At 38.6% G+C, this 19,598-nt stretch overlaps 1 protein-coding gene across 1 annotated transcript; it reads right to left on the bottom strand.

Annotated features, from left to right (window-relative positions):
* Nucleotides 1-798: 798 nt before the first annotated feature.
* On the bottom strand, nucleotides 799-18,408 carry LOC124286137. Its single transcript, XM_046722484.1, has 6 exons — nucleotides 18,174-18,408; nucleotides 8,986-9,171; nucleotides 8,602-8,743; nucleotides 7,908-8,034; nucleotides 2,467-2,542; nucleotides 799-2,182 (listed from the first exon to the last, which is right to left on the bottom strand). The coding sequence occupies exons 2-6, from the start codon at nucleotides 8,991-8,993 to the stop codon at nucleotides 1,567-1,569; spliced, it is 969 nt and encodes a 322-aa protein (XP_046578440.1). The 5' UTR covers nucleotides 8,994-9,171; nucleotides 18,174-18,408; the 3' UTR covers nucleotides 799-1,566.
* Between the last annotated feature and the right edge of the window lie 1,190 nt (nucleotides 18,409-19,598).

Genomic DNA, 19,598 nt, shown 5'->3' with positions numbered 1-19,598 from the left:
CCGCCATATATTACAGAATATAAACGGGAATATTGCTGAGTGCGGCGTTAAACATCAACCAACAAGAAGTGGTAAGCCAAAAATCATCGCTCCTGCACCATAACGGATCTTTCTTCTGCGCCATCCACAAGCTAATGTCACGGAAACTGCAGGACGTGCAAGGTATCGGGCCAAACAATCAGGAATGGCTTCGATATGTGGGTCTTTGTCCCTGTATTGGGATGTTTGCATTGACGACAACGTATACGATGGAGCAACGCCATTCAGGCATGGACGCTAAAGAACTGGTGGCGAGTGTGGATCGGTGACGAATAACGATTCGTTCTCTAACTGCGTGTGTACCAACGTAGAAATGAACGTTAACACAAAAGCGCGTTCGACAGAGAACGTGTGGTCACGTGGAGATCAGGGATTTGTTTCAACATGGCATACAAAACCCCATCACAAACAATCATGAAGGAAGTCAACAGAGTCTTCGTCGTTTGTGGTGTAGTGTTGTTAGGTCGAAAAAAAACCATCTGTCGGTTGATAATGGAAGAAGTGAAGAATTTGGTATATGTACTGACTTGCTGCCAGATTCCCATGAACCACCACTACGTTAGATCACCGTGTGCAGGGTATGGCTCCCCACATCATCACACTTTCGCTGTCGAGTGCACTTGACCACACCTACTGAGGTAAACTGATTCAATACACAAAGATGTCCAGTAGTTCATGAACGCGTGAGAAATCCATAATGGTATTCAGAAAATCACCATGAACACAATGCTTTTTTCTAATAATAAAAGAAACAAAACATAACATTATTACCTTTTATAAAGACTTATATATGTACACTTGGAAAATGTAATATAGTGAATATAATGAAACGTAGAAGGAAATCTTGCCGTGCAAGTGTTAGGAAGAAAATATATTCAATCAAATGTATACAATTACAAATGGTGTACCTTGAATGTTGTCATCGTAATAAACTGAAATCAAGCATACGTGTATTTATGCGCAAATATAAAATATATTGAATGTAATGAAACATAATATAAAAGTAAAGAAGAAAATTGATGTGATGCATATCCATATTAAATCATCCATTAATTCTCAAATCTCATGACCAAACCATGAGGTATGAACAACATACCATAACATAACATGATGCAGAACCAGGAACAAGAACATCAGAAAGAAACAGGAACATAATTTACACATAACAGGTTGTACGGGCAGAGATGAGACGACACCAGTCGATTAGGCTGAACTGATTCTTAGTGAAAAGTATGCATTATGCAACAATATGTATACGCCCTCTGAATACATTCATGCATCAGAAATGTCCTTGGCAAGACTGTAGACGTTCTCCTGATCCTTTCTGTCAGACTCATCATTACCTTCCACATGTCCTTCTAGATTCCCATTGTCGCGAAGAACGCGCCTTGTGTTGTAGTAGTCGGTTGTGTCTCCTCTACCGTCTTCAATCACAACGTCATGGTTGTAGGTGTCGTCTGCACATCGTTCCGGCTGCCCTTGACTTGCGACATCATACGTATCTTCTTTACATGGTTTAGTTGTCCTCTATATATGACTGTAAGAATCATCCACCTCGCTGACATTCTTTCCCCACCCTACAGTGTCATAGTCTCCCTCGTCCGTAGCAACGTGGTCATACACCCCAGCGGCAGCATCAACTTTTCTGGGAGAGTCGTGCTGACCGAGCACATTGTACTGCTCCTCCTCCTGACCACTCGATACGTCCGGCAGTCGTGGGTGTGTGACTGTGTTCTTCAGCCCTGTGGTCACTTCTTCTGTCTGTGGAACAAAGTTTGCCGTGTCGTAGTCTCCCTTGTATTTGTTATCTCCGTCAAATCCTGATAGATGATTGTAAGGATTCCCATGTGTCATTGGCACCTTGGAGTTGTTGGATGTTGACAGCAAGTTGTACTCATTCTCATCATTAACCTGAGCATTGTTGATGTTGATGTTGTCACTGTGGACACTGGGTCGGACTATCGCCGTTGGAACCGTTGATGACGCCGATGTTGCATCTGTTGTGTCAGGAAGTGAGATGACAGCATCGGCTTCACTCTCTGTGTGTGCGTGAGAGGCTAAACCATAGGTGATGTTTTCGGCGGCTGAAGTGAAGTGTAATGGCTGATTCACATCTCTTTTTTCAAAACACAGTTTCTTGTGCCTGAAACCCGATGTGTCAACATGAAATTCAGTCTGGAAGAAATGCAATATATTCTGGTATTCTTGTTTCCTTTACTAACAATTTGTTGCAGTGGAGTCATTCTGATGTCATTTGATGGGAAGAAAAGATCATATGCAAGCACTGCGTTTGAAACGAATGTAGTTTGGAATCGCTTTAGTTCATAATAATATTTCACAGACTAAAAACCTATCTTCCGGTATTTGTTTTAGTACTGGATATTATACTGATTAAGTATATGTTAGCGATATTAAGTATCTTCATACCTTCTCAAGAGACACACCACAATGAGGACTGTCAGAACAAGCAGCAAACATCCTACACCTAGTCCAATGAAGCCTCCTTCAGGAAAACAGTTATACATGTACATATAATCATATTAACATCAAATCAAAAATAAGTTCGTATGTAATTACGAAAATGATTAATATGTAAAATAATACAAGAAAAGATTGCACGTTTTTACATCAGGAACAGTGAAGGTGACACTGGCATGATCTATGATGTAATTGTTACATACAAATACCCCTACCAGTCGCTGATTGTTATGGCATTTCGTAGGCTTTTTAGATCAGATTTGTTGTCAAAGTTTAACTTCGAACATCAATTGTGGACATATGTCAATTCAGATAAAACGTATGCATGAATGTCTTTGTTTGATACGTACCGGCCGCAGGATTGATCGACGGTTTCCTCACATCTTTCCTTCCTGCAGTTGCTGTCTCAACATCGGTAAAGTTGATGCTGTCAGTTGTAGCAACGCATCCTGAAAGTTGCTGTTAACATTATTACAGATATATTACGACAGAGGGATAAAACTGACATTCGTGTATTTTAACCAGAATCGAACCCCATTTTTGCTTGTTTAACGCCGCACTCAGCAATACTCCAACCATATAGCGGCGGTCTGTAAATAATCGAGCGTGGAAAAGACAATCCAGTGGTCAACATCATGAGCATCGATCTACGGAGTTTGGATACGATAACATGAGTTAACCATCTCAGCGAGCCTGACCACCCGATCCCTTTAGTCGCCTCTTTCGACATGCATGAGTTGCTGAAGATCAATTCTAACGCGCATCTTCAAAGGAAGGATCAAACCCCAACATTTGAAGAAACAATCGTTACGCCATCCTTCCGTCCCATTATTTTAAATAATACGCTTCATATAATCATATTGGTCTTTCTCAACCATATAGTGATACTGAGAATTAATTTATCCTGAGTTACGGAGTGATGTGTTGATGAGATATGAGACCTATGTCTCCATCATTTGTCTACGCTAATAGTGTATTTCTAAGCCAGCATGACATTTTCACAGTTTCCCTTTACACTGTAAAAAGAACAAGCAAACAACTGATTTCCCAGGATGTTGACAATGAGGTATGAAATAATATGCAGGGTTTAACATAAAGTGAATTGCCGGTTTTCCCCTTAACTAAACTCGGACCACCTGATAGAGTTTCAGTATTGTTCAAACCAGCATTTAACCCAATTCAACAACCAATACTAGACAGTTAAATTATGGCCAGGGACACAAGTAGCAAAACATTTGAATGGAGTCCAGATATCATTACATACCATCATGCACCATATGCCAAATTAAGTACATTTTAACAGTAAGTCCTATGTCTCCAGCTTGAAGAATGTAAGAATGTCAATATCATCGGTGCACATCACTTCCTGTGAAGAGGAAAATACATTGCGTCCCATGCCATACGTTTCATTCATGCGAAAAGTAACATGCATCTTTCTTATTGACCTTGCGCCTACCCAATTTCGTCCACCTTCACTTTATACATTTCTTTGGATGTCACGAACATTATTTAGAGTAAATCTTGACCTTTGATGTAAAATGCATGTACTTCATGGTTATTTTAAAAGGCTATCCAGCACATATATACACTATAATATCATGTGTTTGTAGCATTTGAACCGCCGTGATGTTGCTGGAATATTGCAAAAAGCGGCGTAAAACCAAACTCAGTCAGTTGTAGCATTTGAATGTTTGATTTGTTAGAAAAAACAGAATTGCATTTTATTATATGTCCATGTCTGGACACTACATCTCGAGTCAAATATAATGATTCAATACATTACCCAGCTGGTACAACGGTATATGTAAAGGGGAGTGAGATGCGTTTTACGTTGCTCTTATCACTATTAATCAGAAACACAATGCGCATCAGCCTAAGATGTGATTGCACATGTTAGCACAAAGCCAAAGAAGCACGATAATGGTGTTGACAAACCGAGTATACAAATCCAGGGTGAATCGTGTATCCGATCATGATATTTTGCAAACATTTTGCGACTCTGCTCAGCGAATTCTGATGCCTAAAACTACTTGGTCACACATGTGCCCTACTTTTCCGATCTGTTTTACATTTGTTAGATATATGATTAAGAATAGCTATTTAAAGGTCTGGAAATGAACTTATTTCAGTTGTGATTTACAAAAATGGTACAGATTAGTTCAACTGGTTTCTGGAAGACACAAGCTACTGTATGCTTGTCTGGTTTCAGCGCCAGGATGACTGGAGTGAAGAAGTGAACTAAGCACCATACCATCTTCTCAAAGGACCTTTATTCTTCCTGAACATGGCCTCCAGTATAAACGCTTTCCTCGATTCCTCTGCTTGTATACACTGAGACACATGGTGTCTGAGTAACCGAGGTACCAGTTGTATTTCAAAGCCGTCTCACCTAAGAAAACATTGAACAGGATATACACACATGTTATAGCATAGCCTTTCAGATAAATTGTACTTTCTGTAAAGTCAGTGTCACAGGTGAAAATGTATAGTATCGTACTCTTGATTTTCTCTTTTAAAACGAAATGTTCTTCAAATTTCAGGTACGTCATCAATTACCATTCTATCGAGACATTAAGTCTTCGCTTTAAATCAATATACATGAGCTACGATGTCATGTATCAACCACGTCATTGAGTCTGACCACCTGATCTCGTAACTCGCCTCTTATGACAAGCATCGGTTGCTGAAGACCAAATTCGGATCTTCACATGTACATTAACCATGCTGAAAACCTGTGATTATTTTGACGATAATGCAACTCAGTCAGTATGGACCGAGCCATGCAACATATAAAAAGGGACATAAATGAACCTGATAATTTGTGCAGTTCTCAAGTATGTCGTTGTATTGTCTGAACCTGAATAAGACAACTAGCGATCAAATATGCGAGTATAGCTGAGACAATATGTTAGATATAAAACGAAGAACATACAACAATGGTTCCCAACCAAATTTCCAAGTGGATCTGACTAAAGAATAGTGCAACAAGAACGCATAGAGATTATTGTACACACATTCGAAACTCGGAAATCCATTGACGAAGTCATTGGTTTCCATAACATAGACACGAAACTATGATAGCTGTTGGAATCTCGCCATTCCTGTTATTATCATAATTAAGGTCCACGAATGCATTTTGACTTCTGAAATTTTGACTTCAAGAAATTTAATTAACCATCCCGTATTTGTCAATATTATTTTAAAATATCATTTTTTTCACCTCAAATTTTTGTATGTGTTCATATGATTTATTCTGTGAACAGATATAAATCAATTTTAAAATAGCCCTACTTACCGTTTATCCATCTCCTGTGCAGATATTTGTACAAACCGATCCAGTATGTTGTGCTGTTACTGCTGCTTCCAAGAAGACTGGTCCGAGCAGATGCATTCAGTTTAACCAAATAACATACCTTCCAGGCATCATACCATGACTTCTGACGTCCACAAGATATACTTGTATTTGCACCTATAAAATGAAAGAAAAACTGTTAAAGGCGAGTGCATGGAGACATGGTCAAGACTGGCCTCATACCGCCGAAACACTGGCCTTGATTCTGTGAGGTATGACAGTAGTCATGCTGTGTTAGCCAACAAACAGAACCCTTTGCGCTAACACCTGGTGTCATGACTGGCTTCCATTTATCCATTCATATATTTTCACCACCATTTTGCTCTGAACAGATTACTGGATTTACAGAAGACACGTCTCTAGTTCGCTGCATATAACGACTGTGTACAATATACTCCTATATAAACGTGTACCTATAAAATAACAAAACCATCTTCTGAGGGCGCGTGATAAGACGTGATGGTGTAAGTCCTGTTCTGTAGCGTCAGACAACAAACAAGCGTTAACGTGTTTATTCAAACTGAAGTGGTGCGCGTGCAGCAGCGTATGCTTTCCGCATATGTATGTAACAAAGAGAAGATCAAATGTGGCAACCACGCTTACGTCTTGCCTAATTGTCCTATGCCTCAGTTTCACACAGGAGTTATGACGAAAGTCTGAATAAAATTTGTTAGCCATCCCTATATTTTGTTGTCAATAAAAGTGGGGTACAAATTTGGAAAATCGAATGTTTTCGAGAACAGAATTTTGTTTCATATTATTTCGGGGAGTTCAAAAATGTAAACACATTCTCAGGGGGTTTTCACAGTCTATATTGTATATTTTATCTGTCCCATTTTCATTTCCTGAATATGAGGTAAGTCCGACCTGGATTATAACAACGATTACAAGTTATCTTTCTGGACTGGGAAGTAACTGGGAATGTGTCGATATTCATCTCTTCTTTTTGTATGAAATTTATCGAGTTTTGGAATCTTGTGCAGAAGAGAAATTGTTGTATCTTCAGGTTTTAGAGTCATGTTATGTCTTCATGGTCGAGTTAGTTGTATATAGTATCCTGTATTCAGTGTAGTGTTATTTGTAAAACGTAACATGTCTTTATGAAAGTGGTAATTGTAATACATGATCATGTATTAACGGTGGTGGTAATTAGGACAATGGTCTTTAATACATTTATGTGTTATGATCCCGAAAATGACACACATTACACAGCTTAAAGTTTCTTAAAATTAAACGTAAATATCAGCGGAGACTTATTGTGGATGAAACATGATACAACTTACCAAACAAAGTAAAGCAGGCGTAACAATCCTCGAACTTTTCGCAATCGTCATAAGTTCTGATATGGATGGAAAGGTCCGTGTCATCCACATAAGCACAGTACGTGTCATCCTCTTGATTAAATATCATGTTTTCTAAAAACAATAAAGACATAATATCAGTTCAAACATTCAAAGTTTACCTGAATGATCTACACTTTAAAGATGTACCATTTACCAAGCTACTATGATACTACTAAAACTGAGAGAAACACTACTTTAACAATAATCGGAATATAATCTTGTAGGCTCAGACCACTCGCCTTTTGTGACCGTGGAACTGAAGTGTGGTAACTATGAACAACGACCTAGTCCAAAACAGCCCTGTGCCTTGTGCCACTATACCATCAGAGCCCTACAACGACCGTATGGGTGTAATGTAGCTTATAGGTGTATTGGCTGAGTTTTCTAAAGAGTCCAATTAGCTTCATACAGATTAATTCTAATACATCGTAGAACTGGTTCGCTCAGTGCGAAGGCAAATTTTCGAAACAAGGATGAATAAATAGTAAGCAAAATACTGCTAAAAGAAATTTTGAAGCCTCACATTTAAGCAGATCTCAAATTCGTGTCAGATGTAGTTAAATGGCAGCAAGGCTGAATAAATAATAACCAAATTACGTTGTTCCTGTCAGGCATCGATCCACTGATCCAGTAAAATTAATCAGTGTCATAGAAATATTTTATGTTATGTAGGGATGAAATTATCGTAGACGTACCTAGCTTGTATACTGACATCCCCTGGATGTTGCCACACCTTTCCTCCAAGTTTCCGGGACACGTGTTCTCGGATAGCATCGACTTCGTAGTGTTATATCCTTCTTTCAAACAATAGCACGTGGTTCCCTGTGTATGCACACATAAATAGATATAATGCTATGTGGTAACATGAGAGTTAACAAAACTGGGCCCTAAATGTAATGTGCGCAATGGAGTTTTGAACAGTTCATTGACCATGTCTCTAAACATATTATACAGTTGAAAAACAAACCAATTGTTGTCAGTTAATTGTATTCTGAGTGTGAAATCTGACCTGTAGAAATTACCAAATCTTCTAAGGAATTGGACTGCTGTTGTCCTTGAGGACGTAACAGTTTTAAAGCATGTTTGACAATCAGACAATGTGTATGGAATGTGGTGGTGTATCCATTGAAAGAGTGAGTGAGTTTGGTGATATTTTGTGTCAGCTTCATGAAGAGGAAGGTCTCTCGCGTTCTCAACTTTGATGAAACCCAGACAAATAAGAGTGAGTGAGTTTCGTTTTACTCCGCTTTTTGCAATATTGCAGCAATATCACGGCGGGGGACACCACAAATGGGCTTCACATTGTGCCCATGTTTGGAATCGATTCCTGGTCTTCACACATTTAACCACTATCTATTGCATCTATTTCAAGTGATATATACAACTCACCTTCATGCCTACTGAATATGCTGGACTGCAGTGAAGATTGCACTTCCATACCGAGTTATCAAGATATGTTGCCTTTGATTCTATTGCCACACTCCCCAGGGGAAGTAAACCAGCATAGGCAGTGAACAGGGGCTGAAATCTGCTGTATTTGGACAATTGAAGGTAATATATTAGAGAAAAACTGTATTCTAGCATCTTTAGGTCTATTGATAAGACACGTACCGTATTCATGATACATCTTGTATAATTTCTTTGTGAGACGGTTATGTTTAAATTTAGGGTAAAGTTACAAAATGACCATAAAGTGAGTGACTGATATTGAATCTCATTCTCACAATAAAAGTGTGGCCAGTTGAGATAAATATCTAGCAGCTCTCACTGTACCTGTCCATAGCCAGGCCCTGTAGCTCATGGCACCTATCCAGTAGAATGTTGCCGGCTGTAGATTCTCCACGAGCTCTTCTGGGATGTCATCTGTGCCTGGTGTGTACAACTTGTTTCCGTTGTCTTTACATCGTCTTTCAGCCTCCCACCAGTTGTCTAGTTCATTGATAATTTGTATCCGAGTTTCTAGAAAACGGATTTCAAGCAACTGATTTAAGGCAAAACACGGTCATCTTTTTCACAAGCACACCACTCTATTCTGTGTCGTTTCCACATAAATAAATAAAAGATTGGATTTACATAGAATGAATCAGTGATGTCTCCATCATGAAATGTGAAACCAGAGTGGGTACCTCGCGTCCAACTGTTGTTTCCTGCCGTTCACATTCATCAATATACTGTCAGTACACTATCAGTACACTATCACATTCATCAGTATACTGGCAGTACACTATCACATTCATCAGTATACTGCTATCACATTCATCAGTATACTGTCAGTACACTATCACATTCATCAGTATAATGTCAGTACACTATCACATTCATCAGTATACTGTCAGTACACTATCACATTCATCAGTATACTGTCATTACACTATCACATTCATCAGTATACTGTCAGTACACTATCACATTCATCAGTATACTGGCAGTACACTATCACATTCATCAGTATACTGTCAGTACACTATCACATTCATCAGTATACTGTCAGTACACTATCACACTCATCAGTATACTGTCAATACACTATCACATTTATCAGTATACTGTCAGTACACTATCACATTCATCAGTATGCTGTCAGTACACTATCACATTCATCAGTATACTGGCAGTACACTATCACATTCATCAGTATACTGGCAGTACACTATCACATTCATCAGTATACTGGCAGTAAACTATCACATTCATCAGTATACTGTCAGTACACTATCACATTCATCAGTATGCTGTCAGTACACTATCACACCTCATCAGTATACTGTCAATTTACACTATCACACTCATCAGTATGCTGTCACGTACACTATCACATTCATCAGTTATGCTGTCAGTACACTATCACACTCATCAGTATAATGTCAGTACACTATCACATTCATCGGTATACTGTCGGTACACTATCACATTCATCATTATACTGTCGGTACACTATCACATTCATCAGTATACTGTCAGTACACTATCACATTCATCAGTATACTGTCAGTACACTATCACATTCATCATTATACTGTCGGTACACTATCACGCTCATGAATATACTGTCAGTACACTATCACATTCATCGGTATGCTGTCAGTACACTATCACATTCATCAGTATACTGGCACAGTACACTATCACATTCATCAATATACTGTCAGTACACTATCAGTACTGCTATCACATTCATCATTATACTGTCGGTGCACTATCACATTCATCGGTATACTGTCAGTACACTATCACATTCATCGGTATACTGTCAGTACACTATCACATTCATCATTATACTGTCGGTACACTATCACGCTCATCAATATACTGTCAGTACACTATCACATTCATCAGTATACTGTCAGTACACTATCACTTTCATCAGTTATACTGGCGGTACACTATCACATTCATCAATATACTGTCAGTGCACTATCAGTACACTATCACATTCATCAGTATACTGGCGGTACACTATCACATTCATCCATCAGTTATACTGGCGGTACACTATCACATTCATCATTATACTGTTGGTACACTATCACATTCATCAGTACACTATCAGTACACTATCACATTCATCATTATGCTGTCAGTACACTATCACGTTCATCAAGGTATACTGGCGGTACACTTCATCACATTCATCTGTATGCTGTCAGTACACTATCACATTCATCGATTATACTGTCGGTACACTATCACGCTCATCAATATACTGTCATAAGTACACTATCAGTACACTATCACATTCATCAGTATACTGGCGGTACACTATCACATTCATCATTATACTGTCGGCACACTATCACGCTCATCAATATGCTGTCGGTACACTACCAGTTACACTACCACATTCATCAATGGGGTATGCTGGCGGTACACTATCACATTCATCAATATACTGTCGGTACACTATCAGTACACTATCACATTCATCAGTATACTGGCGGTACACTATCACATTCATCAGTATACTGCTATCACATTCATCAGTATACTGTCGGTACTATCACATTCATCGGTATACTGTCAGTACACTATCACATTCATCATTATACTGTCGGTACACTATCACATTCATCAGTATGCTGTCGGTACACTATCACATTCATCAGTATACTGTCAGTACACTATCACATTCATCAATTATACTGTCGGTACACTATCACATTCATCGGTATACTGTCAGTACACTATCACATTCATCAGTATGCTGTCAGTACACTATCACATTCATCAGTATACTGTCAGTACACTATCACATTCATCAGTATGCTGTCAGTACACTATCACATTCATCAGTATACTGTCAGTACACTATCACATTCATCAGTATACTGTCAGTAAACTATCACATTCATCAGTATACTGCTATCACATTCATCAATATACTGTCAGTACACTATCACATTCATCAGTATACTGTCAGTACACTATCACATTCATCAGTATACTGTCAGTACACTATCAGTGGCACCCGAGAAGAGCCACCTCCTCGTGGTGGGTGCTGGGTAACGCTAAGAGCTCTTCAACCCCCGTTGTGGACCCGTGGGTATATTTGGTCCACCAACCTGTTTGCCGTGGGTTGCGCCCCTGTGTCGGTGGAGGACGGGAGTCTGGTGGTTGAAGGCACTGGTTCCAGGAACAGTGTTCCTTTGCCCAACACACCACTTCGCCGCTTACTTCACCTAGACGAGTGGTTAAATAGGCCCGGTTCAACCAATCGGCTGGTCATGCCAAGCCTTGTGCATGTCTATTTTGCTGTAAAATTTCTGTTAGATGCATTGGCTTATGATTATTATCTTTGAATTTCAAAAACCTCAATTTTGTAATTTGCCTACAATCGTATGCCCAGAAGGCGGTGGCTCATGGGCCAATATGGTAGAATAATTACTTTATATTATTCTGCTTGAGTATATCATCCCAGTATCCTTGGTGCTGCAAGTAGGAGGTCCACTTGTTTTTAGCATTGTCCTTGTGATACTCCGTGGTGGGTGGGGAGCTGGGATGATGAATCTATATACATTAACATGAATCCTGAAACCCCCTTGAAAAAGAAACGTCAGCTTGATACTGATGAAAGTAAACCTGATAGTTGTAGACCATCTAAGCAAGTAGAATACTGGCCAAGATTTCTAGTGATAGAATCTCCAGATAAGAAACCAGTTAAACTCAACCCGTTTGCTGTTTCTAAAGCAGTGTACGGTATAGCAGGTGACGTCAAAAATATCAAACGAATGAGATCTGGATCGTTACTCATAGAATATAACAAACGACAACAAGCGTCTAACCTGCAGTTAATTGATACATTGGATGGATTCCCTGTTTCAGTGTCAATCCATCGGACCCTCAATTCTAGTAAAGGCATTGTCAGAGATAGAGATCATTTTTTAGAGGACACAATGACAGAACTTGATATCATGCTAAAAACTCAAGGATCAAGGTGTCACGTACGTGGAACGATTTACGAGACGTCAGAACTCAGAAGTGGTTCCAACCAACACGTACCTGTTCTCATTTGTGTCTCTATCGGCACCAAGATCAATAAAAGCAGGATATTGTAATCTTCAAGTTGAACTGTATATTCCTAATCCGTTGAGGTGTTTTAAATGTCAAAAAGTTTGTCATGGGATAAATTCATGCACATATATAAGGAAAGCGAGGGGTAGATCTCCCCGTACACCCTCCGCGGAAGAAATAATGTCTTCTCCAATAATTCAATGGAATTGTAGAGGACTCAGAACTAATTTTAACGACTTACAGCTATTAGTCCAAGATCTAAAGCCGTCAGTATTCTGCATTCAAGAAACCTATCTAGAGCAGACAGATCATTTTGACCTACGTCAGTTTAATGCATACCACTATTTTTCTCCCCCGGGTGACAGAGCTACTGGTGGATCATCTATCCTGGTGAGGAATAATGTTATCCATAGCCTAGTCACACTCAAAACAAATCTCAAGCCGTGGCAGTGCGACTTACATTACAAGTAGCATTTACTCTCTGTTCATTGTATCTTCCACCTTGATCTGCTATCCAGTTAACTGATCTACAAGCTCTCTATGATCCAACTACCTAAACCCTGTTTGATCGTGGGTTATTTAAATGGCCACAACCCACTCTGAGGTGGTACTTATACCAACACCAAAGGTAAGTTACTGGAGGATTTCATCTCAAATAATGATCTATGCATTTATAATAACAGTTCCAAGACATATTTACATCCTGGCACAGGAACATATTCAGCTCTTGAGTTGTCTATTAGTGACTCCAACCTATTGAGTGAATTCGACTGATCAGTCCACGATGACCTGTGTGGAAGTAACCATTTCCCAACAATATTAAATTCCGTGAACCCAACTGATGTTCCTCGATCGTCAAGATGGAAGTTTAAAAAGGCCAACTGGCCTTTATATGAAAAACTCTGTACTGACAAACTTAAACCTGAACATTTTCTTAATGTTCCTTATGCTATAAAAGATTTCTCTGACATATTAAGGACCATAGTTGATAAGTGTATCCCAAAGTCCTCTACAATTCCACACATACGGAAACCATGGTTAAATGCTGATTGCAAACAGGCTAGGAAGGCACGGTAAAAAGCTGAAGATTATTTCCGTCGTCATCTTATGGTCCACAATTTAAACAAATTTAAATTAGTATCAAAAACAGCAAGAAAAGAAATCTCTCAATTTTACTTCAGATAATGGGGAAGATTACAACGAGTTATTTTCGACTCATGAGCTCTATACTGCTCCTGACCAGGCCCATGATACTGCTACAGAAGCTGATAACATCCATTATCAACTTCTGAAGCCTTTACCGGAATCATGTTTAGAGACCCTTTTGAATATTTTCGATGACACCTGGAGAGTTTCCTTCTTCATGGCGCGATGCTATTATTGTACCCATCCCTAAACCTGGGCGTGATCATACTGATCCTTCGAATTATCGGCCGATCTCACTAACTAGCTGCGTTTGCAAAACCATGGAACGCATAATAAATAATCGACTTGGGTGGTACTTGGAAACTAATAACCTTATAACAGCTATTCAATGTGGTTTCCGTAAAAACAGAAGTACCATCGTTCATTTAGTGCGTTTAGAATCCTTTGTAAAAAATGCCATTATTCAAAAACAACATGCAGTGTTGATCTTTTTCGATTTAGAAAAAGCATATGACACAACATGGAAACATGGTATTTTAAGAGATTAACGCGATTTTGGATTGAGAGACCGTTTTGCCTCAATTTATATCCAACTTTTTAACTGACAGGCAATTTCAAGTTCGGGTGGGTTCTACCCTGTTTGATCATTACAATCAGGATCAAGGTGTCCCACAAGGTAGTATTTTGTCTGTGACTTTATTTAGTGTCACAATCAACAGTTTATCAAAGGTTTTAAATGATTCAATTGATGGATCCCTTCTTGTGGATGATTTTAATATTTCTTGTCGTGGTAAAAATATGCATACTATTGAACAGCAAATGCAGTTATGTCTAAACAAAATAAATAAATGGTGTCTAGAAAACGGCTTTTCTAAGTCCAAAACTAATTGTATACATTTTTGCCGTAAATACAAACCACATAAAGACCCTGAACTATTTCTAAACGGCACACCTATCAAAGTTGTAAAGGAGGCCAAGTTTCTGGGTCTTATTTTCGATTCCCACTTGACGTTTTTGCCACATATTAAATCACTTACGGCTAAATGTCTGAAGGCACTCGACTTGTTAAAAGTTGTTTCCAATTAAAATATGGAGGGATCAAACTACCCTACTTCACTTATACAGATCACTCATTCGCTCCAAACTTGATTATGGCTCCATTGTATGGTGGAGCCTGTAAAAGCAACCTGAAAATGTTAGATTCTATCCATCACCAAGGTCCCAGACTTTGTCTCGGATCTTTAGAACTTCTCCTGTTGACAGTTTCTACGTCGAAGCAGACGAACCATCTCTTACACAACGACACGTATAAAATTATCTTTATAATATACTACAAAACTATACTCTAACAAATCTAACCCTGCATTTAATTGTGTCTTCTTCGATCCACTCTATGAGGATTTATACAATAAGAAACCTTCTCTTGCTCCGCCTCTTGGGTTCAGAATTAAACCTTTCATTTCTGCTGCAGGCATTGAGCTGGACAATATATCTCCTTCACGTCTTCTTTCTTCTCCTCCTTGGCAAGTTATTTAGGCCCCAAGTTGACCTAACATTGACCACATTTAAAAAATCCGAAACTAATGAATTACAGTCTAAACAAGAATTTAGTCAGTTAAGAAATACATATAATACATACAAATCCTTATTTACAGATGGGTCCAAGTATGGTGGCGCAGTAGCTTGTGCCACTGTCATTGGATCCAGAACAATATCTTCTCGATTGCCGGATAAGAGCTCGATTTTCACAGCAGAAAACGCAATACTAACAGCTCTTAAATATATTAATAGATACCCAAAATATTAACAAAAATTATATTTTCAGATTCTCGTTCTTGCCTTCGGGCTATAAAAAATCTCTTCTAAAACATCCAATAATTGAATTGTATAATGATCTTGCTACTGACCAATACGACATCGTCCTCTGTTGGTTACCGAGCCATGTTGGCATTTCTGCGAACACAATGGCTGATCTTGCTGCCAAGGCAGCACTCAAAGAAGTCTGTGACACCACTTCTTCTTCCTTACTCTGATTACAAATCTTGCATTAGAGCTTACATCCGTGATCTGATGCAGAAGAAGTCAGGACACCCAAGTAGGTATCAATAAATTGCATGAAATTAAACCTTATATTGGTTACATCTACTTGGGTTGTCAGTCCAGATTTGGGATGTCATTATGCGACGATGTCGTATTACCACACAAGATATACTCATGCATACCTATTGAAGGGTGAGGGGCGGTGGGGTAGCCTAGTGGTTAAAGCGTTGGCTCGTCACGCCGAAGGCCAGGTTCGATTCTCCACATGGGCACAATGTGTTAAGCCCATTTCTGGTGTCCCCGCCGTGATATTGCTGGAATATTGCTAAAGGCGGCGTAAAACTAAACTCAGTCAGTCAGTATTGAAGGGTGAGGATCCTCCGTTTTGTATCCCTTGTGATGAGAGAACCATGGTCAAGAATGTCCTGCTTGACTGTGTTGAATTCTCCATCATAAGGGATAAATATTTCAATATCAAAACAGTAAAGGAACTTTTTTATCTAAGGCTTCTGTACACAGCGGACGTAACTCAGAACCATAACTCATGAGGTGACTGAATGTGACGAAAACATTACCTTAATCATAAAGAACAGACAACCCAAAGTAAAGCTGACTGTAGGATTGCGACTACATCGTGAGCATAGATGCATTATCACTCTATCAATAATGCAAAGGCAGGTGTTCACCAGATATAGAGAACCTATGGTAGTCGTCAAACTATGGCATCGGACATCATTTTGGTCATTGATGCATCGAATTAGGAAACGTCCTCCAGATGTTTGTTATAAACTTCTTCTTTTCGAATGCTGGCTTAGGTATTGAATATTGAAACCCCGATCAATTCACTTTTGAGCAATAATTGTAGCTTATAGCACCAAAATGGTTTACTTCAGACTTCAAACGCTAGAGCTCCTGTAGGCTTTCTCTATGTATAGAACGTCTATTTTGGAATGTTATAGTAGATAGAAACGACAAAACCCTTTCCACATTAATAAGTCATCTCTGCTGGAAGCAGAGTCCATTGCATAATTGTGACTATATCAGGAGCACATATATGTTTCAGGAGCATAACAGCTGTATGATGTTGTTTGTAAACAAATCTAGTCTGGACCAGACAATCCAGTGACTGTCACCATGTTATACGATGACAGCACCACGAAGTAGTGATGATACCAGCTGTTAGTCATTAAAAGGAAATAGACTTGTTATCATAGTACACAGTTCTACCTATCCTGTGATTTTGTCATGGTATATTACTGACTGACACGCGTGAGAGTGCTGGCACTGAATGGAATGCTTTCCCCTTTTCGTGAACACTTGGTGTAGACAGAGACTTTCAGTGACCCATCCCCATAATTTGGAATGGGTTTTTTCAGCAGATATCCTAGGCTGTTTGGTCTCGGAAGTTTACGTTTGATTTTTGCATTAACATTCTCCGGAGAAATAGACTGCTTTCCTCGACCTCAAGACAGACATTTCGAGATTTGTATTTGTTGGTACATATAACTGCTATTTAGAAAGCTCCATTTAAACCATCACAGAGAATATCTCAGATTATATCTTTGTACAAAAGACAACTGCTGGTATTTGTGTACATTTTTGTGGATAGTTCTATGGATATACAGCTTCCTTATTACAATATATGCGACGTTTCGGTGTTGATGTTAACACCACTGTTATCAAGCAAGTTTCTTGAAGATGTAACTGTTACTCCATAGTAGTATGCCCTGTGTTCATCACACCATATTCTAAATGCCACTTAAAGAAGTTGTACATTTAAAGTTTGGCCAATATGAAGAAGTTGAGATCGCCCCCCTCGTACTACATAAAGTATATCATTTGAAAACGAAATATGATACATTCCTTGTGTTAAATAGGTTCTGTTTAACTAGTGTCTAAGGCAATAACATAAAATGAATCAATTTTGTGTTATGAGTTTGTTACAATTCGATTTGCTGAATGCCGAATTTATCATTAACCCATGCAACTGATATGAGACGGCTTTTTTTCAAACATTTGTCACATTAGGTCATCAGGATTATAATTATCTAAAAATGGAATAATATTTTTGTGAGGAATAAAGACAGATAGTCTTGCGCGACACGAAAACTGATATTAAGTTGTGTAAAACGTGATTTTCAACAGTCATGTCAAAACAATCCCAACGAGGCAAGCATACCTCTGAACATTATCATGAATGTGTCACTTCTGTAGGTTATCGAATGATATATCACAAATATTACATTAATATGTAGCATGTTACTTACTGGTGTATCCGGACTGCAGAGAACAAACTACAAACAACACGATCGACGTCTCTCTCACCCAGTGTGCACAGCACGCCATGTTTATACCAACCAGGAAGTTAAATTCACATGAAGCATGCAGGTAAAAAGAGTACATTACGAGAGGTTGTGTGTTTACATAACATAGCCTGTATACACTGTATTGTCAACATACAGCACGTCAGAGAACGAGTCGTATCCACTTTCAGTCTTTCTGTCACATGATAAGGGTGTTTAATTTTCCGCCTGGTGTACTTTTTCCTTCTATTTTCTCGCATTGGGTCCGATTAACCACATTCGCCATGTACTAGGCCCATAGATCTCTCTTCCCCAAACCAGGTTCATAGGCAATGTTCATTAAGTCAATTCTCATCAACCTAAGCAGTTGATATACTCAGCAATTTTGATTCATATGTTACTGGTCGATGTCCAAAGTCATACAATAATTTGGTTCATATTCTATACGTAGCTATAGGTATTAAACGTATATTATATGCCAGCTGTAGATGTGATTATAAAAATAATAACATGTTGAACGTACGGATATATTTTGACATAAAGATAAATCGTCAATAGGGAGTAATCAGTGCACTGAAAACGATTCCATTGGTCACAGAAGGCAACTGCTTAAGCAATGCCTACATCGATGCCTATCAACGGTTTCAAGCATGTACCAGCTTTGAAAAGTTTTACAGTATCTTATAAATTGAAATAGTAAGGTAACCAAGAACACAAGATAACAAGGCAGCGTGAAACAGACTCTGAAGAAATATTTTGCAATTAACACTTGTATAATTAACTATGTTCACAAATCAATACAAAATGCCCCAAAGTCAATATAATGGCATTACACACTAGAGTGACAGTAGGCCTCATGTCGGCTTCTGCTTTTCAACACCAGCAAGCTTTTTTATCTCCAGCCAGGATATACAACGCAGATATGGGATAAAGGGCTGAATGTATAGATAGCAAGGATGTACATTAACCAACGCCAGGGTATAACCACACCCGGTTATCTGTCGAAATGGTTTTCAATGGGGGTAAAAGGGAAAAGTACTGTGAAAATGGATCATTAAACTCGGGCATTGTACAATTTGTAAATGTAAATTTGTAAGACGTCTAACATACCCCACAACAGTTGTGTAGTGTGCATTTTTATGTATTTTAAAGTCAACTTAAGTATCAAAAGTATCTTTTGAGTGTATTTAATATTGCTAAATAAAAATATATTTAATCTCAGTTTATATGGTTCTGTTTCTGAATTTCATTCAGCCCCTTTATAGGATTTGTTGCACTTGTATAAGTTCTCTTCGGAAAAGCGACAACATCCTTTCCATTAACAATATAAATTCTCTGAATCTGACGACATAATTTAAGGATTGACTGACAGAGTATGTGTTTTTTATT

Source organism: Haliotis rubra, unplaced genomic scaffold (assembly GCF_003918875.1).
Source record: "Haliotis rubra isolate DU_JTF1 unplaced genomic scaffold, ASM391887v1 Scf377, whole genome shotgun sequence".
In the NCBI taxonomy this organism is placed as follows: domain Eukaryota; kingdom Metazoa; phylum Mollusca; class Gastropoda; order Lepetellida; family Haliotidae; genus Haliotis; species Haliotis rubra.
Note: the sequence above shows the minus strand (reverse complement) of the source record. Positions and strands in the feature narration are given on the sequence as shown.

Coding starts and splice junctions, on each gene's coding strand:
- LOC124286137 (XM_046722484.1), bottom strand. Junction 8,035..8,601: donor CATATTCAGTAGGCATGAAG/GTGAGTTGTATA, acceptor GTGCATACACAG/GGAACCACGTGCTATTGTTT. Junction 2,543..7,907: donor GATGTCAGTATACAAGCTAG/GTACGTCTACGA, acceptor GTTTTCCTGAAG/GAGGCTTCATTGGACTAGGT.